The sequence below is a fragment of the Pleurodeles waltl genome, chromosome 12, assembly GCF_031143425.1.
Source record: "Pleurodeles waltl isolate 20211129_DDA chromosome 12, aPleWal1.hap1.20221129, whole genome shotgun sequence".
Taxonomy (NCBI): Eukaryota; Metazoa; Chordata; class Amphibia; order Caudata; family Salamandridae; genus Pleurodeles; species Pleurodeles waltl.
Window position 1 is genome coordinate 39,976,823 of NC_090451.1, and position 22,000 is coordinate 39,998,822.

Consider the following 22,000-nt stretch of genomic DNA (forward strand, 5'->3'; position numbering starts at 1 on the left):
ACAACGAAAATATTGACAGTTTTTTAACCTGCACAGGGGATCCAAAGGATGGTATGAGTGAAAATAAAGTGTACCTTCAAGCGCGACACGGCTGAAAACCAAAACCTAAACAGGAATGTGTTAAACCACCCATGCCACACTCCGATTTTCCCACAGAAAGTAAATGACGAGCAGCTAATCAAGTATTAGAAAGGGTTAGCAATCACAAATCAAATAGTCAGAATATCAGGGTATATTGAAGCACTTCAAGATAAATCCCTTTAAAAATTAGCTAAGGTGTTGTCAAGTCATAAATAAATCAAGTCATTGATTACAGTATGTCTTCACTCAAAAACGACTTGGTATTTCTTTACTGTTTGAAAAATTGTTATGTTCCTGGCTGCTTACAATGATTTGTGAAAAACTGATATCTTTCACAATCTTTAGTTTGACAATGTGCAGTGGACCACAGCCAAATATTTTCTTCACTAATATTCTACATTTTACCAAGACATCTAGAAGCAAACACATACTGTGTGATCAATTTGCTGATACCTCTTTGGAGAGACCCCACAACTGAACTGTAATATTTGGAGCTGGATTACTGACTTGACAAGACGCAAAACCACTCTTTGATCAAGATGGAGCTGATATTCTGAGGGTTGTCCCAGGCTGAATCCTGCTGCATGACACCATTGATTGTGGCAGTGAAGTAAGGATGTTAGGCACAGCATTTTCACAAGTGTAAAAACTACTTCCGTTAGTGTCAATCAAACGTCAGAAGCGGATCAACAGCTTTCCTATTAAAGCAAATAGTTTCTTTCTCAGCAGGTGTTATATGTCATTGCCTCACCTTGGCAGAAAATCTGTTTGAAGACACTGGAAGAAGAGATCAAGAAAATAAACAAAAACAAAAGGTTAGGACTGGGACACAACGTAACTGAGTGTGTCTTCCACACCACGGAACAGAAACAGTTCCAAAAATTACAAAACAGAATCGAACGTCATATTACAACAAATCAGAAATCTTTAGAAGTGAAATCACATTTTATCAGCTGCAATTACGAAACTTCACAACCAGGGGGAATCAGTATCAATTATGAAGCAAAAGAAGTAGTGATCAATATATGTAGTTATACTCAAAATGTAAGAGAATGTATTGATAGTAGTTGTTCCACCGCAGCTGCCTGAGCGGTGAACTGGAGAAGTGAATCTACATTATCCTTCTCAAGCAAAGCACTTTCCTAAAGACAACATGCTGAAGTCACAAGAAGCTGCCAAACAGACCTCTGCCCCGTGTCTGTCAAATGTCACCGAAAACTGTGCTTTGCGTTTAGCCATCTCAGTAACTCTGCAGCAGGCTGCCCCACAGGGTCCCAGAGGGCCTGAGCACGCCAGACACCAATATGCACATACAATTCATCTAAACAACAGTAATTAACAGAATCACAATCTGGCACAACCGCAGGCTAGCCTCGAACACCTCCGCTGATAGTGATGGGCATTAATGTGCAGTAGGACTTTTTGTTTCCACTGTGTTAACAGTGACTCATTTGCAGGCAGATCATTCAGTAACGCATCAGTTTAACTGGGTTTGCCAAAATCATTAATCATGATGAGTGATCCACCCTAATCTCTGACCAACTGCTGCTCAAACAAGGGAATGACAATAACAACAACTGTGGTCACTGTGTCACTTGAAGTGTTGCAGAACTAGATCATAAACCATTCTGAGCTTTTGCTGCTAATGACAGACGCTGTTCTTCTGAAACAGGCCACTCGATGTCTGAATTTGGTACAATGAATGACCCTTAAGAACCAAGCAATGAAACAAAGAATGAAACTGATTTTGCTAAATTTAAGTACGAAGGCAGCGCGAGCGCAGAGACACACATGAAACACAGTGGCTGACCACAGGTTTCTGGTACAACAGGCGTTTAAACATAAATGGCAACATCCTTCTGTATAGAACTGTGCAGGTTCGTATCAGAAAGTACATGCAAAAGAGACAAAAAAGCAAGTTTGCTTTCTTGAAAGGATCTCATGGCTTACGGCGAGTCACTAGTTAGTTCAAAACCAAAATAAAACAGTGTTTTATAAGATCTTTTGATAAAAAAAAAGTTTATACTGGTAGTAGCGGTGTACAATGGGATAAAGACCACAAAAACCAAAAGCAAGATATTTCTGTAACCTGATATATAAAACTCATCTGTGGAAAGTGGAGCATATACTGCAAAAGCCTGCACCTTTCAGGCCTCCTCAGTTAAATAACGTTATATCAAGACGAATGAATTAAATCGTCTAACATGCCGCCATCAAACTACAGCAAACTCAAATCCTACACAATCTTAAGGCTAGTTCAACAATTATGTAATATTGCCAAAAAGGACTTTATGCGCTTCACTGCAAAACTACAGAGAAAAAATCTTTAATACGAGGCACTGATACAAAAAAAACGGTGCACTGTAAAAGAGAGGAGTAGAATACCATACAGTTAACCATCCAAGGCAACATCCCTAGTATAAGGGAGGAAATAGTTAGGCTTTTCAGAAAATGGACCAAGTAATCCTCAGACCTCAGAGTATGGCTTCAAATGACACAGATGTGTATTTTAAAAATAAAAGGCCAATTTAAAAAACCTGCGTGTTAGCCTGCATTAATCGGAACTTTAATAGTGGGAAAGAAACTGCAACAACAGAGCTGCAGAAAAGACATGAAAAACTAACATGCTAGTTAAAACTAATTTGCAAATTGTATTTTCTATACAGGGTAACTCGCTTTTAATCGGTCATACAAGAACGCTACATCTTCGCTGTTATGTGCATATAAAAATGTTTAGGATAGTTCTCATTAGCGTAACAGATAAACAACCCCATTTTTAGGTAGAGCGTTCGACCTCACCTCGAGTATACTTTTAATTATACTTCTTATGGCTTAAAGCAATTTAAATTGTTGGTTGCACTGTCCTTTAAAAATTATTGATCTGTAGTGGTCAGTTTTGACTTTTTCTCCCTCCATTTTCTGTTTCAGAGCAGTGACCAACTACTGTATTATTCCAATCTGGTTTCTTTGTCTGATGCTGTGACAGACTATTTTTGTCATTTCTTTGGTGCTCCCCCTTCACTGTGGGTGCTTGAGGCTGGCAGCTGACTGTGATTTATTGCAGCATTCTGTCATCCCATCCCCTCCCATGTCGCTGACATTTGTTTTGGCTTTATTCCAGTGCCGTCCTTGTTTACATCTGGCTCCTAAAATAAGCTTAGGAGCCCTATGAGACAGGGTTGACCAATTTATGTGGCAAGGAAAGTCCAGTTCTGAATTTACAATGCCAATAGCTCTAACTCAAGAAAATGTGAGACTATTGCACTGCAAATACATGTGCTTTATTTGCGATTGAGCTAAACCATTGGTCAAAGTGGTTCCTGTGGAACAGTTCACATGAATTTCCACATATTTCAAATTTTGAAAATGGGTGATATGCATGGACCCTTAAATGAAGAGACTGAATGTGCATTACATAGCCCACACCACAAGGCTAGGATCCATGACTACGGGTGAATAACCAGCTTACTTACTTCATAACATGATTTATGAATGTGCATCTTGTTAAAAACATGACCACATCAAACACAAAGAGGCAGCTAGATGCAGACACCACAGCACTAAAAACGTTGCTGAAGTGCGCTGCCAATCTGGCAGACTGAATTCACATAGGGACGTCTTCAGGTCCTGCACAGGTGTCCATCTATGTTGCCTCAGACTTCAGTCAATGAAAGCGTCTAATAACGGAAGCAAAAGTGCCACTGAGATTGTGGAATTCGCTCTAATGCCTTCTACGTCAGACTTTATAACCTTTTTGTATTTAAAGATAACTAAACCCTTTAACTAATTAGAATGGTTTAATTTTCGACTAATTGTTGAATACAGTATGCTGAGAATATTTTTTTTAATTATACCAGTTACATTCCCTATAAACAGAGCTGTAAAAACTTCTATTTGTTTAATTCAACATTCCAATTCTTTAACAAGTAAATTATGTAACAAATTCCATACCAGTTACATTTCCCTCTCCATAATCTCTAGATGCATCATGGTTTTGACCACTTCTGGATGTGTCCACCCACATTTTTGTTCATAAATAGCCTATATTTTGCTGTTTAAAGAGTTTCTGTGTAAAGTTCTACTGATTCATTTTAGTACCTTAACACCACGGTGACTGCATAACCTAGAAAAGAGCAAAGGTGGTCTAGGTAACGGAAATGGGAGAAAACTTCTCATTCTCTCAAAATTGGAAAATGAATCCTCAAAATCACGAAATTGAAACGTATCTTTAAACACACTGAGCCAATGTATCGGGGACTGCATTAGAATGGCTGTATCTCCAAAGGTGAAAGGGCCGTCAAAAGGAATGCGTGGCCTCACCTTGAACTTTTGAGAAAGTTCTGAGCAAATTAAAAATTATTGTCACAGAGTGGCAAAATACTCGTAAGAGTTAGGAAGTAAGGTGTGAAATGGGGTGGGGGATAACTTGGAAGTAAAATCTATATATGCGTATATCAATATTTTTTGTCGTGGTGGAACTGGAAACCTTACATGATGTGCATTCAATACAAATAACATTAAGAATGACATCTCAATATTTTACTTTAAACCCACAGTGTTGCGCTGAAATAACCTTCCGCGCATTTGTATTGCTTACCTTGAAATATGATTTTTGTTCGGTCCAGTGGTGCAACAGCAGTCTTTGCAACAGCACCAGCAAATGCTCCAGACATCAGAGAATTAAGCACATGTTTGCCGTCTTTGGAAACCTGGAAAAAAGAAAGCACTGATTAACAATGCACACATTAAATGTTTGTGAAAACGATACGGAAAATGTTACTATAGATTCACATGCTGTGCATACTCCTGCCATCTAGTAATGGGCTTGGAGGTGTGCAACTTAATTTTCTTCGAAAAAATCTTTGAGTCATGAGGTATGACTCCACCTATTGTTGGAAATGTGCATGGGCATCATCTTCATTGTAGGGATGGTTTTTCTGCACTGCTGCTTAGAATGGAAATGGAGCATAGACATACCCAAGCAAAAAATGAAGAAAAAGAAAAGCATCTCCAATAAGCAAAAGACTTCCGGGAAGGATGGGGGACACGTGTGACTCTACAACACAACATGCCATGAACAGATGCTTTTAAGTAACATTTTCTGTTCATCGTATGTGTAGCTGTAAATGCAAAAGCTGTGCCAAAACTGTAAAGCAGTTCTCACCGGCACCGGTTCAATCTTTTCAATTGTTGCTCCCCCTTTTCAGCCATATCACCAGATAACGGTCAGGAACGTCATGCGCATCCGCTGCATGGTGGTCACTAGTACTGCCATAGTTCCCCTATGCCAGGTTACACATGCACCCATTGCAGGAGTGCCTTCCTGCACAGTGGTCACAAACGGAGGGTCAATGAGAGGATCTAGTGTTGGTCAGGGGCCGCACTCCTTGCTCTCTGCGGTGATAGAATATCAAGAACATGTTGCAGGGTCGGCCCTTTCTCGACCCACTGCAGCAGGTGACCATCACAACAGACACTTCACTTACTGGCTAAGGATGCATTTGGAGGATTTGACCGTTCAAGGTATGTGGTCTCTGCTTGCAGTGTGAAACAGGCAGCCCGGCGTGGCAGTGATTAAGGGCACTCCAATTGATTCCATCTGCCGCATTATCTGCAGCATCAACGGCACAGCTCATAGTAGTGTTCGATATTAGCTTCCCCACTGCAACAAGGTCTTCACCTCACTTTTTGTATTGGTCGGGTAGATGCTGGAGGAGCTCCTCCACCGTGTACCAGTTAGCCCGGTCATAGACCGACAGAGTTGGCAATGCGTCAGTTTGAGCAGCGACACATTTACCTGCCGCGTCTATCTTTGTGCTCTCCTTGTCTTCTGTTATATGCACAGACCGATAGAGATACATTATATTTTTATCCACTCAGAGTGGTAATCCTGGCCTAAACCAGCTCTTTAAAGATGTCAGGAATGTGTTTTAGCATCCCCTTTAACATCAGAAGGTACTGCATGGATTGCTTAGTGGAGGAGAGTGTCTCCAGCAAGAAGTCTTTATCCTCCTGTGTTTTATGCATTTCTACTTTATGGTAAGTGGATTCTCTGTGGAGAACCTCGTAGTAAAAGGTGGTGTGGTCTGGTGGGGATGGTTTTGTGGGAAAAGGTGAGGGTCGGTGTCCCCAGGTGGTTCTATATCAATCATCCAACAGGTCTTCATGTGGTTGTGGGTCGAAAGGTGCATCATAAGGATCATAAGAGGAACCTGAACTGCTGCCCTACAGTACCTCCCACCCCCCAATACCACAGTGTAGAAATGCCTGTGGTGAAAGAGGAACAGGGTCAGCAAGTGGAAGGTATGGAGCAGGGGAGAGAAGAGGTGGGGATGAAGCCACAAGAGAAGGAGGTAAGAAATGAGGCAGTGGTGGGCATGGCAGAGGTGACAGGAGACTGGTGCCCCTTTCATGGCACATATTAAATTTTGTCTGTGACTCCACTGCCAGCTTGAGGGCTTACTCAAAATTCAGTTTCCCCTTGGGAGAAAGCGTCATTTGGCTTCAGGGGCAGCTATGTAAAGATCCGATCAGTTTGGAGGTGGGTCATGATGCACTTTTGCCTAGCATAGAGTTCACCTTGGAGGATCGGTTGTTCCTGCTTGAATCAAAGGGCCAAGAGGGCTTTGATGTTGAAGGTGGATTCCGCACCACAGGTGCCAAGGTGGTTTTTAGCACTGCAGGTAGTCACTGAGGTGCGAGTGCCGAGCTGGGTTTCGGCACCGACAGCTTCGGGGTGAAGATGGCCTCGAGGGCGTCTTCAATGCCCGTGCCAAAGGTACTGTTGATGAAAAAAGGTGTCGCTTTAGGATCTGCTTTGGCACAGGGTCCAAAGTGTGTTGTCGGTACCAACGGTGGCCTTCAGGCAGTGGTACACCAGAAGCCTGATGTTTGGCTTCTAGGCTAGACGCCCAACCCTATCAAGGGTGGTGCTCGGGTTCTGTTTGGTGCAGAGAAGATAGAGAAGAAGTGAGGTCGTACTAACGGCAACAGTCTTCCTCCTCTGTCCATAGGGATCATTAGCCTCTGAGTCAGAGCAGGAGCTGGCCTCGGTGTAGAGGGCCGGAGATTCAGCAGCTTAAGTGCCTAGCTGAGGCTTGGACTCAACGTTCTGGTCAACAAATATTTCAAGGGTATCATCCCCATGCTGCTGCTGCACCATGGAGTGGGAAGCTAAGCATTAAGCTCAATGGTAGCACAGTCTTTTTAGAGCAGAAAGCGAAGCAGGTGAAACAGGATCTCTCGTTTATGCTCTGTGGATAGACAGAAGTTAAGCACTTGATTGAGGTCTGCCGAAGGGTATTTGGCTCTCAGTAAGTAATACTTTATTTGCATGATTAATTAAACCCATTGTAATGGCACTTGCAAAAAAATAAAAAAGAAGTTATTATCAATTGTGCAAAATAGGCGACAATGCATAAAACACAAATTCCTTGCACCTTACATACGAATAGTCAAAATGCCATATTGCTTCTGGTTAAGATGTGTGAGGGCAAGATGGTATGGGATAGTTCGATAAATGATAGAAACAGCATTTGTCAGCGAATGTTAAAACACAATTTCTATTTTCCTCATATATCAATGTTAAAATACTTTATGTCTTCTTGCACAACTCAATAAAAGGAGATTCAATAGATAGTAAACCAACTTTGGGAAGTAGCAGTTTAGAGACTTGTCACCAAGTTCATAACAATGTCCATTGATTAGGTACTTGTCAACAGGCCGAGGGCAGGCCCTATATTGGGAAAATAGCAGTCAATATGCAAAGTAAGCAATGGAGTTAAAAACTGAGAGTCCTGTTTAGGCAGTGATAAGATCACATCATGTTCTTTAACCTCTTAGCTGCTGGGCCTCCCCCCCCCTCCCCATGCTGAGCCCTTTTTTGGCTATTTGGGGTAGTTCGGGCTTAGGCCTTCATAACTTTTTGTCCACATAACCTATCAACGCCAAATTTGCGTCTTTTTTCCCCAACATCCTAGGGATTCTAAAGGTGCCCAGAGTTTCTCGGTTCCCCTGGAGGAGACCAAGAAATTATCCAAACTACACCTAAAATTATAAAATTTTTTTTTTTTTTTTTTAAATGGGAAAAAAGGGCTGCCGAAGGCTTGTGGTGTTTACCCTGAAAATGGCATCAACAAAGGGTTTGCGGTGCTGAAATCACCATCTTCCCAGCTTTCAGGAACAGGCAGAGTTGAATCAGAAAACCACATTTTTCAACACAATTTTGGCATTTTACTGAGACATACTTCATTTTTACAATTTTTGGTACTTTTGAAAGCTAAGTATTTCTGAAAAGTAGACAAAATTCTGAATTCAGCAAGGGGTCATTTGTGTAGATCCTACAAGGTTTTCCTACAGAAAATAACAGCTGAAAAAAAAATATTGAAATTGAGCTGAAAAAAACAGCCATTTTTCTCAGCGTTTTACTCTAACTTTTTCCTGCAATGTCAGATGTTTTAAAGCAATATACTGTTACGTGTGCTGGACTCTTCTGGTTGCAGGGATATGTAGGGCTTGTAGGTTCATCACGATCCCTAGGTACCCAGAGCCAATAAATGACCTGCACCTTGCAATGGGTTTTCATTCTATACCGGGTTTACAGCAAATCATTTGCTGAAATATAAAGAGTGAAAAATAGGTATCAAGAAAACCTTTGTATTTCTAAAATGGACATATGATAAGGTATTGAGCGGCAGTGGTTATTTGCCCATCTCTGAATTCCAGGGTGCCCATACTAGCATGTGCATTACAGGCCATTTCTCAAATAGATGTCTTTTTTACACACTGTCTTACATTTGGAAGGAAAAAATGTAGAGAAAGACAAGGGGCAATAACACTTGTTGTGCTATTCTGTGTTCTCACAAGTCTCCCGATAAAAATGGTACCTCACTTGCGTGGGTAGGCCTAATGCTCACGACAGGAAAGGCAACATGGACACATCACATTTTTACTTTGAAATCTGATGTGTTTTTTGCAAAGTGCCTAGCTGTGGATTTTGGCCTCTAGCTCAGCCGGCACCTAGGGAAACCTACCAAACCTGCACATTTTTGAAAACTAGGCACCTAGGGGAATCCAGGATGGGCTGACTTGTGGGGCTCTGATCAGGTTCTGTTACCCAGAATCCTTTGCAAACCTCAAAATGTGGCCAAAAAAACACTTTTTCCTCACATTTCGGTGACGGAAAGGTCTGGAATCTGAGAGGAGCCACAAATTTCCTTCCACCCAGCGTTCCTCCAAGCCTCCCGATAAAAATGATACCTCACTTGTGTGGGTAGGCCTAAAGCCCGCGACAGGAAATGCCCCAAAACACAACGTGGACACATCACATTTTCACAAAGAAAACAGCTGTTTTTTGCAAAGTGCCTAGCTGTGGATTTTGGCCTCTACCTCAGCCGGCACCTAGGGAAACCTAGCAAACCTGCACAGTTTTGAAAACTAGACACCTATGGGAATCCAAGATGGGGTGACTTGTGGAGCTCTGATCAGGTTCCGTTACTCAGAATCCTTTGCAAACCTCAAAATGTGGCCAAAAAAACAAACACTTTTTCCTCACATTTCGGTGACAGAAAGTTCTGTAATCTGAGAGGAGCCACAAATTTCCTTCCACCCAGCGTTCCCCCAAGTCTCCCGATAAAGATGGTACCTCACTTGTGTGGGTAGGCCTAGTGCCCGCGACAGCGATAAATCACACAACGGTCAATGTTGGTACTTACATGAGGCAACTTTTGACCCTGGGGTGATCCATTCCTTACGCAGGCACTAGGTATAGGCACTCAAGTGGGGTAGTGTTTTTATCAGGACACGTGAGGAATCACTGGGTGGTAGGAATTTTGTGGATCGTAGCATATTCCTGTAGTTTGTGTGACAGAAATGGAAGAAAAATAGAGTTTTTATTCCACATTTCAGCTTTGCAGGGTATTCTGGGCAAGAAAACTTTGGGGAATCCACACAAGTCACACCACTGTGGACTCCCCCGGATGTCTAGTTTCCAGAAATGTTTGGGTTTAGTATGTTTCCCTATACAGCCGCCGAACCCAGGACCAAAAACACAGGTGCCTGCCTTACAAAACCAGTTTGTTTTGTGATAGATAATTTTGATGTCTCCACAATACAATTTGGGCAGTGGAATTTGGGGCTGAACTAAATTGGGGAGCTCCCAAGAGAGCACCCTCTCTGTGCTTGCCCCCGCATTCACCTGCTCTCTGGGCTAGGCTAACCCACTATTGCCCTGTTGCACAGACTGTGCTTGCGAAGGGACAACAGGACTGCCCTCATCACCTCCCTCAAAATTTACTGGAAGGAGTTATCCAATGGGACTCCTACAACTGAAAAATCACTCCCAGAGTCTGCTCCATTGTCCTATCCCTCAGATGCTGTCTCAGTATCTGATCCTATGTCAGAGCTGTCCTCTATATCCCGAGTGACGTCAGCAGCAGTCATCCATCAAGATGCCATCTCTGCTATTGGCTAAACTGTTGCTCTAAAACACCAGACTACATAGACAGTCACAAAATTGCTGGTGTGTGTGTGTGTGATACGTGCAACAGTAGAGGCCACCTTACCTGCGCTTCTTCCCTCAATCAGCACGTTCTTTCAAGACACTCAAACACCTTGTCACATACCATTCGTCAGTCTTTAGCACCTCCTGCGCCCAGTCCAACAATCATTATTGGTGCTCCCACTCCCATGTCCTCCTCCTCAGATTCCCTCATTCCCACCCAGCAAACGTGCTCTTCATCTCTCCATAGCCACTCCCCATCCCGCACATACATTTCATTTGTATTATAGAGCAGGTAGTGGCTGACTTTACTAATGTACTCAGCTATTTACATAAAATACAGATTTGCTCTTTGCAGTAGTCATATAAACCCTTCGGCGCTTCTTTATGGCACTAAAACTGCCACTAGACAAAAGTCTAATCCTTTTGTAGCAGAAACATAATCATAAGATTTACTTGACTTTTTTATTGTTGCCTAAAAGCTACAGTTGAAATGCGTCAGTTGAAGTATGTGCACTGCTTTGAAGACGCAAGCTGCAACTGCAAGACAACTGGTGGCAAATACATATATATATATATTTCGATTGCAGCCCCCAGGAAAACCACACATGCACTGACAAAAGTGATGATATATATATATAAAAATTATATATACCCATGTAGATACATATATCTATCTACATGGATTGATATAGCTATATATAAATCTATATATATCGAAAATGTCACTTACCCAGTGTACATTTGTTTGTGGCATGGGACGCTGCAGATTCACATGCTGTGCATTATCCTGCCATCTGGTGTTGGGCTCGGAGTGTTACAAGTTGTTTTTCTTCGAAGAAGTCTTTTCGAGTCACGGGACCGAGTGACTCCTCCCTTTCGGCTCCATTGCGCATGGGCGTCGACTCCATCTTAGATTGTTTTCCCCGCAAAGGGTGAGGTAGGAGTTGCGAGTATACTAGAGGTGCCCATGCAATGGAGTAGTAATGTATGTACATAGTGTGTATAAAAGTAATATTTACATATTTCCAATTTTCATGCAACTAGAAACGGCTACAGGCTCCCGGGAAGGTAGGAGGGCGCATGTGAATCTGCAGCGTCCCATGCCACGAACAGATGTACACTGGGTAAGTGACATTTTCCGTTTGATGGCATGTGTAGCTGCAGATACACATGCTGTGAATAGACTACAAAGCAGTAATCTCCCCAAAAGCGGTGGTTAGCCTGTAGGAGTTGAAGTTGTCTGAAATAATGGTCTTAATACAGCCTGTCCTACTGTGGCTTGTTGTGTTGCTAACACGTCTACACAGTAATGATTAGTAAATGTATGAGGCGTAGACCAGGTGGCTGCCTTACAAATCTGTGTCATTGGTATATTTCCAAGAAAAGCCATTGTGGCACCTTGCTTTCTAGTGGAATGTGCTCTTGGTGTAATGGGTAATTCTCTTTTTGCTTTAAGGTAACCGGTTTGAATGCATTTAACTATCCATCTGGCAATGTCTTGTTTGGATATAGGGTTACCTGCATGAGGTTTTTGGAAAGCTACGAACAATTGTTTTGTTTTACGAAATTGTTTTGTTCTGTCAATGTAATACATTAGTGCTCTTTTTATGTCTAATGTATGCAAGGCCCTTTCAGCTACTGAGTCTGGTTGTGGAAAGAAGACTGGGAGTTCCACAGTCTGGTTTAGATGGAATGGTGATATGACCTTTGGTAAGAATTTTGGATTTGTACGGAGAACCACTTTATGTATTTGTATAAAGGGTTCTTGAATAGTAAATGCTTGTATTTCACTCACTCTTCGAAGTGATGAGATGGCTATTAGAAAGGCTACTTTCCAAGTTAGAAATTGGATCTGACAAGAATGCATGGGTTCGAATGGTGGGCCCATGAGTCGTGTTAATACAATATTAAGGTTCCACGAAGGTACTGGTGGTGTCCTTGGGGGTGTGATTCTTTTTAGTCCTTCCATAAAGGCCTTAATAACTGGGATTCTAAAAAGCGATGTTGTATGTTTAATCTGCAGATAGGCAGATATTGCAGTGAGATGGATTTTAATGGAAGAGAAAGCAAGATTAGACTTTTGTAAGTGTAGTAAATAACTTACAATGTTTTGTGCGGAGGCTTCTAGTGGCATAATTTGATTAGCCTGACAGTAGCAAACAAATCTTTTCCATTTGTTTGCGTAACAATGTCTTGTTGTGGGTTTTCTCGCTTGTTTAATGACCTCCATACATTCTTGTGAAAGGTTTAAATATCTGAATTCTAAGACTTCAGGAGCCAGATTTCTAGGTTGAGCGATGCTGGATTCGGGTGTCTGATCTGTTGTTTGTGTTGTGTCAACAGATCTGGTCTGTTTGGTAATTTTATGTGGAGTACTACTGATAAGTCCAACAGTGTTGTGTACCACGGTTGGCGAGCCCACGTTGGTGCTATAAGTATTAGTTTGAGTTTGTTTTGACTCAGTTTGTTGACCAGATAAGGAATGAGCGGGAGAGGGGGAAAAGTGTAAGCAAATATCCCTGACCAGCAGATCCATAGAGCATTGTCCTTGGACTGAGGGTATGGATACCTGGACGCGAAGTTTTGGCATTTTACGTTTTCTTTTGTTGCAAATAGGTCTATGTTTGGTGTCCCCCAGTGGTAGAAGTGATCCTGTAGGATCTGGGGATGTATTTCCCATTCATGAGTTTGCGGTTGATCTCGACTGAGATTGTCGGCTAACTGATTTTGAATGTCTGGTATGTATTGTGCTATCAGGCAAATGTTGTTGTGAATTGCCCAATGCCAAATTCTTTTTGATAAGAGACACAGCTGTGACGAGTGCCCCCCCCGTTTGTTTAGATAATTCATTGTTGTCATATTGTCTGTCTTGACAAGAATGTGTTTGTGAGCTATCAGTGGTTGAAACGCTTTTAATGCTAGAAATACCGCTAGCAGTTCCAAGTGATTTAAGTGAAGTATTCGTTGTTGATTGTCCCATTGACCTTGTATGATGTGATAGTGGAGGTGTGCTCCCCACCCAACCATGGAGGCATCTGTTGTGATAATGGCATGAGGCACTGGGTCTTGAAAAGGCCGCCCTTTGTTTAAATGTATAGGGTTCCACCAGTGAAGCGAAGAGTGTGTTTGGCGGTCTATCAACACTAGATCTTGGAGTTGACCCTGTGCTTGCGTTCATTGTTTTGCTAGGCACTGTTGGAAGGGCAGCATGTGTAGTCTTGCGTTTGGGACAATAGCTATGCATGAGGACATCATGCCTAGTAGTTTCATTACAAACCTTACCGTGCAGTGTTGGTTTGGTTGTATGTTTGATCTTACATTTTTGAACGATTGAACTCTTTGTGGACTTGGGGTGGCAATTGCTCTTTGTGTGTTGAGTGTTGCTCCCAACTACTGTTGTAGTTGGGATGGTTGCAGATGTGATTTTTGGTAATTTATAGAAAACCCTAGTTTGTGTAGAGTTTCTATGACGTATTGCATGTGAAATTGACATTGTTGTTGAGTGTTGGCTTTTATTAGCCAGTCGTCCAAATATGGGAATACGTGCATGTGCTGTCTCCTTATGTGAGCTGCTGCTACTACTGCTAGCCATTTTGTGAATACTCTGGGGGCTGTTGTTATCCCGAACGGTAGCACCTTGAATTGATAATGTTTGCCTTGAATTACAAACCTTAGGTATTTCCTGTGCGAAGGATGGATGGGTATGTGGAAATACGCATCCTTGAGATCCAGTGTTGTCATGTACTCTCCCTTTTTTAGTAAGGGAACTACGTCTTGAAGTGTTACCATGTGGAAGTGATCTGATTTGATGAAGAGATTCAGTGTTCTGAGATCTAAGATAGGCCTTAACGTTTTGTCCTTTTTTGGAATGAGGAAATATAGTGAGTAAACGCCTGTTCCTTTTTGGTGATTGGGTACGAGCTCTATTGCTTGTTTTTGTAGCAGTGCTTGGACCTCTATATGTAATAGGTCTAAGTGTTGTGGAGACAGCCTGTGCGTTTTTGGTGGCACATCTGGAGGGAATGTTGTGAATTCTATGCAATAACCATGTTGGATAATTGATAGGACCCATGTGTCTGTGGTAATATGTGTCCAATTGTGGTAGTATTTGGTTAGCATCCCCCCCACTGGTGACAAGTGTTGGGGTGTTGTGACAATGAAGTCACTGCTTGCTATGGCTTGGTTTGGCGGGCTCGAATTTTCCCCTTCCTCTTTGGAATTGTCCTCTATAGGAACCACAAACCCCACCCCCTTTTGTATTGTGATTGATAGGTGGGCTTTGTTTGGGAGGTGGAAGGTTCAGATGTTTGTTGCCGAAACCCCCCTCTAAATTGTGGTTTCCTAAAGGTGCCTCTGAATTGTGGGGAATAGAGTGCACCCATGGCTTTGGCCGTGTACGGGTCTTTTTTCATTTTTTCAATGGCAGTATCTACTTCCACCCCAAACAACTGTTGTTGGTTAAACGGCATATTTAATACCGCCTGTTGAATTTCTGGTTTGAATCCAGAACTCCGCAGCCATGCCTGCCTGCGAATGGTTACAGCCGTGTTGACAGTCCGTGCTGCTGTATCTGCAGAGTCTAATGCGGACCTTATCTGATTGTTCGATATGGCATGTCCCTCTTCAACTACTTGCTGGGCACGTTTTTGGTGTTCCTTGGGCAAGTGCTGTATGATGTCTTGCATCTCGTCCCAGTGTGCCCTGTCGTAGCGTGCAAGTAGGGCTTGCGAGTTTGCAATTCGCCATTGATTTGCTGCCTGTGATGCCACTCGCTTGCCTGCTGAGTCGAATTTCTGACTTTCTTTGTCAGGTGGTGGAGCATCCCCTGACGATTGAGAGTTTGCTCTTTTCCTTGCTGCTCCTACAACCACTGAGTCCGGTGTGAGCTGCTGCGTTATAAACACTGGGTCTGTTGGGGGTGGTTTGTATTTCTTTTCGACCCTAGGCGTGATACCTCTTCCTTTTACAGGCTCTTGGAAGACCTGTTGTGCGTACTTGAGCATGCCCGGTAGCATTGGCAGGCTTTGATAGGATGCGTGGGTGGATGCCAGAGTGTTAAAAAGGAAGTCATCCTCCACTGGCTCAGTGTGGATTGCTACGTTGTGGAACGTAGCTGCCCTGGCTAGTACCTGCGTATATGCAGGACTGTCTTCTGGTGGTGACGGCTTGGTTGGATAACATTCTGGGCTGTTATCCGATATTGGTGGATCATATAAATCCCATGCATTAGCATCATCTTGGGTCATCCCAGTATGTGTGGATGACTGCATTATTGGTGTTCCCACTGGTGTAAGTTGTGGTGAGTGCAGTGGGGATGGTTGTGGTGAGACCTGTGGTGTTAGTGACTTGTCTCCAACCACTTTGGCCTTTGGCTGCATTGGTTTCTTGAAATGCAAGTTTTCTTTTAGATTTGAGTGGAGGTAAAGTCTGAATCTTGCCAGTATCTTTTTGGATATGTAACCTCTGTTGTCTTTGGTCAGGTTCTTCCATATCCAACTCTTGCTCAAATCTATGTCTTTCCTTGAGTTGCATGGAAAGCCCTTGCTCCTCAGTGTATGAGCTTCTTTTTGGCTCCGAGGCCGCTTTTTTCGGTACCGAAGTTTCTGATGTCAGTCTTTTTCGGTTCCAAAGAGCTTTTACAGGGTTTGTTGGATTCGATCACTCGGTGTCGAAATCTTTCGGTGCCGGAATCTCGACTGGAGTCGGAAGTCTTCGGCAACTCTCTGGCCTTTTTCGGTGCCGATGTCTGGTCACTTTCCTTTCGGTGGGTTAAGCCATGGCCTGCTGGCGGTGGTGTCCCCATGGCCTTAATTTTGTTGGTGTGACCCTGAGTTTGGGACGGGGCAGGTTTATTCACGGTTTGTTGCAGCGTCGAGGGTCGTCCACTGTCGGATTCATCGGAGTCCGTCTCTTGAATGGAGATTCTTTCCTCCTCCTCGACATCGAGCTGTTCTTTCGGTTTCAACGCCATTTGCAGTCTTCTTGCTCGTTGATCTCTCAAGGTCTTCTTGGATCTAAACCTCGGCAAGCTTCACAAGTATCCTCTCCGTGTTCGGGTGACAAACACAGATTACAGACCCGGTGCTGGTCTGTATAAGGATACTTTGCGTGACACTTAGGACAGAAACGGAAGGGGGTCCGGTCCATTAGTCTGGGACAACGGGTGTGGTCGGGCTGACCAGGCCTCGGTGAAGAGTGGAAGCCCCGAAGGGCTGCCGAAGCGGTCTTGATGTCGGTGCCGATACACTAACACTAACCCGGAACCGAGCGATAACAATACTGTTGAATTTTTCGATACTTTAGCTAACTTTCCCGATTCGAAATACGGAGCGAAGAGGAACACGTCCGAACCCGATGGCGGAAAGATAACAATCTAAGATGGAGTCGACGCCCATGCGCAATGGAGCCAAAAGGGAGGAGTCACTCGGTCCCGAGACTCGAAAAGACTTCTTCGAAGAAAAACAACTTGTAACACTCCGAGCCCAACACTAGATGGCAGAATAATGCACAGCATGTGTATCTGCAGCTACACATGCCAAAACAAGGCCCTTTCAGGGTTAGAGTGACGCATAAATTATGCAAATAAACAAAGGAGAACTCTGGGAAGTTCCCAAATTTAGGTGGAGAGCAGCTCTAGTAAGGAGCACCCTGCAACACCAACGACACTCTAGATTTGCTCACCTCAAATGTCTGCTTATCTAGCAAAGTTTTTAAGCATAGGATAAGCACAGTGCTATCCACGCCGAGCTAGATAATGACAAAGTCTTTTGCCATTTGTACAACAAAATTTTTAAGCATAGTGTCATCCTCGCCAAGCTGTAAAATGACAAAAGCCATTTACCACTCCAGGCACAGTACTACAGCTTTGGACTGGTCAACTACCGTCCAAGCCAACCAGGAATGAGTAAAGCAACCCCTGACACCTGACAAAATGGCCCCCAGGGAAACCCTACAACTACCAAAAAAAAAAAAAAAAAAAAAAGATCGTCCCCACAGGGGGTCGCCTTGCCCATGGGCGATCCCCTGTCAATTTTTTTTTTTTTTTAAGATTAGCCCCTGGGGGTGGCGCGATCGCCCCAGCATTGAAATTAAAAAATATGGCCGAGGAGGGGGAGGGGGGGGCGTTTTCTGAGGGGGGCTGCCCCCCTCCTGACCCCCCCAAGTGAAATACCTGGTGTCTAGTGGCGTTTCCTGGCCCTCGATCGCAGATGTGCAAGGGAGGCAGTCACACAACAGCAGGCCCCTGCCACTAGCCAGTCATCTGAACAGCCATCCACCTCTGCTGCTGCTAGTGGCCAGGAGGCCAGGCCACAGGACCAACAGGCCACCAGCACCCCTCCCCCTGCAGAATGGTGAACCAACCGCAAACGTTCCCTGCTAAGCAGACAGAAGCCAGAGACACTTGCCAAGACCCCACCAGGGAATGAGACTCTCCTGATTGTCACCCTTGTGTCTCACCCTGTCCACCTTGAACTGCCATTGCTCCCCTTCCTATGTCCCCTTGGACAATGCACCTGTGCTACAAAAAGACTGGAACAATACACCGGACTTTCCTCCATCATCACCCCAGCCCATTGCACCTACCCCTCTATATTTTATCACTTCAATAAAAACCCTTGGAAAAAGACAAAGAAAAGAAGTTTGGAGTAAGTCATATTTTCAACTATGTATTCATTGAAACAGGTACAAACATTGCAATTCAACTGTACAGAAAATGAGCATAGATTAATGACCTGTAGCTGGCTGCTGTGATCACACCAGGAGTGTATGTGAGGTCACCAACATCTGCAAAATGAATTCGCAGAGGGAACAGTAAGTGGGCATAGAAGTGGGAAATGTCAGTGCCACAGAAATGCAAACAAATGTCATTGAAATGTGAAGTAACACTGTCCTACCTGTGTGTCATTGGAAGTATTGTCTGATCACTGAATTTCTGTTATCGTCATCCTCATCCTCTGCCTCCTCCTCCTCACTGTCCACAAGGTCCACTGCTGCCACACGGGCATCTCCAGCCTCCTCCTCCTGCAGAAAAGGCACATAGTGTCTCATGGCAAGGTTGTGCAACATGTAGCATGCCACTATTATCTGGCAGACCTTCTTGGGTGAGTAGCACAGGGATCCACCTGTTGGATGAAGGCACCTGAACCTGTCCATCAGGAGGCAAAAGGTCCTTTCTATTATCCTTCCTGTTTGCCCATGTGCCTCATTATAATGTTCTTCTGCCCTTGTCCTGGCATTCCTCACAGGGTTCAGCAGCCAAGAGAGGTTGGAGTAACCAGAGTCACCTGCAATACTGGGGGACAACATTTGGCCACACTCTATTCTATATGGCCCACACCATACACAAACATAAACTGGGTGGGAGCCAGGGCTCACCTATTAGCCACACCCTATGCCTCTGTAGTTGGGCCATCACATTTGGGATGCTGCTATTCCTCAGGACAAAGGCATCATGCACCAACCCTGGATACTTAGCATTGAGGTGGAAGATGTACTGGTCTGCCAAGCACACCATCTGTACATTCATAGAGTGGAAACTCTTACGATTCCTGAACACCTGTTCATTTTGACGGGGAGACAAATTCAATATGTGTTCCATCAATCGCCCCAATTATGTTGGGGATATGTCCCATTGCATAGAACACGGCCTTCACTGTGGCCAAATCTTCAACCTGGGGGAAAACAATGTAGCTGCACATGTGTGTAATCAGGGCCGACAACACTCTGGTCAGCACTATTGAGAACATTAGCTGTAACATTCCTGCTGCCAAGCCCACTGTCACTTGGAAGAGGGGGGATCCCAGTGGGGTGACAGATAGCAGATATCAGGTCAGGCTCCAATTGGGCACACAGCTCTGTGACTGTGGCCCTGTCAAGTCTATAGGCGAGGATGATGTCCCTGTCCTCCATTGTTGCCAAGTCCACCAGGGGTCTGTACATCTCCTGTTCATCTGCAGCTGTAGCAATCTATGGGGCAAAAGAGTGAGGAGCCGGTCACAAACTGAACAATGGGGCTATAACAGAACTTTGCATGCTGTTAACTTGTAATGGGTAAGTGTGATTTGTATGGTATGTTCAAATTTCATCAGTGACGCAGCAAATATCCAGGGCCTGCGCCCCCCCCCCCCCTTGAAATGGCATCCGCCTGTCCTGTGAGGAGGGACAGGTGGAAGTGAGGTAATTCCGCTGACGTTGTGCGCCGCTGCGGGAGGTGGTCGTGAACCGCCGTGCACTCCTCAGTAGCTAACATTGGGCCCTATGGGGTACGGTAGCCAATGGTGAGCTACGCCGACTGTGACTGTATGCACCACCAAGGACATGACCGCCATTTTCTATCTGATTCCCCACTTGCTACCTGATCATCCACAGGAGTGGACCTAGACTGCATGTGCTGCTGTGACTAGTGTCTGGAACCTACCATGGCCCGTGTGACTGGGGAAAGGGCTCCTGCCTTCACTTTGGCTGAGTTGGAGAGACTGGTGGATGGGGTCCTACCCCACTACGGACTGCTGTATGGGCCTCCAGACCAACAGGTGAGTACACTGAGGGCACGATGCATGTGGCATGAATGCATGGAGTGGTGTATGAAGGCCTCGGGTACCGGGTGGGTGGATGTCCTCTTGGCAGCGTATTGGTTGTGTGCTGGGCCATGTGTGTGTAAATGGTGATGTGAAGGGGTCTGGTGGGCCATAAGTGTAACAGGCAGGACTGTTTGACTAATACTATTTTCCTGTGTGTATTTCCTCTGCAGGTCAGTGCCCATCAAAAGAAGGATATATGGCATGCCATCGCCAAGGACGTGCAGACCCTGGGGGTCTATGGCAGGCGGAGCACCCACTGTGAAATGGTGGGAGGACCTGAGACGCTGGGCACAGAAGAAGGCGAAGGCCTAGCTGGGGATGGCCTCCCAATGAGGAAGGGGTGCCGTCGAACCCTCACCCCCCTCCCCCCGATGGCCCACAAACTGGCGGTGGACTATCCTGAGCTGGATGGGCACTTGAGGGCATCACAGCAGCCACAAGGGGGTGAGTACAGTGGCCATCATTACAACTTACGCATAGTAGGGTGGTATCCGGGTGGGGGATGTGTGTCAGTGGGTGCCCCTAGGCCAGGCCAGACATTGCAGCGTAGGTCCCCTGGTGGCTAGGGTTCTGAGGAGATAATCCTGCTACCTAGCTTGTATGCATCCACTACTGGTCAGGGCAGCGTGGGTCCCTGGTGAGCTGCATTTGGTGGTGTGTGCCCCTCTCCATACCTTGGTGGCTAACTATTTCTCTGGTAGTGCAATGGCATATTGCATAGGACTGTTCCTTGTATGTCAAGGTGATGTGTATGCCAACAGTGGTGTTGGTGCAGCCATTGACCGATGGTATCCTTTGTCTCCCCTCCCCCTCCTTTTTGTTTTGTCATCCTGTCCTTATGTGCATTAGCATCATCTGGTGGAGGAGCAGAGGCACCGGCGACGGAGGGAGCTGCATCCCACAGGACCCAGGAGGCAGAGTCCACTGACGCTGAAGGTACCAGTGGGACAGAGGGCAAGGGGAGCACCATGGCGGGGACTGGAGGGGACAGTTCTGAAACAGATACCTACTCCAATGGAAGCTCCCTGGTCGTGGCGGACACCTCTGTGAATACCCCAGCTACAGCCGCCACCCTCCATACCAGCACCGCCCTCCCAGTAGCCCCTCATTGAGTTGCCTGTGCCTGCTCACCCAGGAGGGTGGGCATCTCATTCGCCCCAGGCACCTCAGGCCCTAACCCAGTGAGGCCTGCGGCCCTGAGTGAGGAGGCTATTGACCTCCTGAGATTCATCTCTGTAGGACAGTCAACCATTGTGAATGCCATGCAGGTGCTGGCAGCCCAGATGCATTCCTGGAGGGCATTCACACTGAATTGGAGGTCCAAAAGAAATCGATCCAGGCTCTGGCCTCCTCTCTGATGGCAGCCATTGTCCCCGTTTCAACCGTCCCCCCTCCAATTTCCACTTCCCAGTCCCATTCTCCTCAACCCCAACCCATCGCAAGCACACAGGCAGACGAGCATGCACACAGGTCAACACACAAAAGTGGTAAAGATAAACACAAGCACCACACTTCATAGCACAGGCACTCGCACAAACACCATCCAAACGCAGACATACCAACATCCACTATTTCCACTGTCTCCCACTCCGCCGCCTCCTCCACCTCCTTCCCAGTTCTGTCCACACTCACACCTGCATGCACTACATCATCATCCACTACCAGCATCAACACCAAACCAAGCAGAGAACACACCTCACTGGCAGACACCTCCACAACAGCCATGTACACATCCCCAGTGTCCTCCACCCCCCCGTGTCTGCCCTCCCCCCCCAAGGTACACAAACGCAAGCACTCAGACACCCAACAGCCATCCACCTCACAACAGCATCCAGCC

At 45.1% G+C, this 22,000-nt stretch overlaps 1 protein-coding gene across 4 annotated transcripts in view; it reads right to left on the reverse strand.

The window, feature by feature from the left end:
* The window catches only part of SLC25A42 (solute carrier family 25 member 42), a 128,843-nt gene that overhangs the window by 62,309 nt on the left and 44,534 nt on the right, over positions 1-22,000 (reverse strand). For all 4 annotated transcript variants that reach the window (XM_069215818.1, XM_069215819.1, XM_069215820.1 and 1 more), the window contains exons 3-4: positions 4,679-4,790; positions 833-858 (exon numbers count right to left, since the gene is read on the reverse strand). In XM_069215818.1, coding sequence (XP_069071919.1) covers positions 833-858; positions 4,679-4,790 — 138 coding nt within the window. The remainder of the gene's footprint in view (positions 1-832; positions 859-4,678; positions 4,791-22,000) is intronic.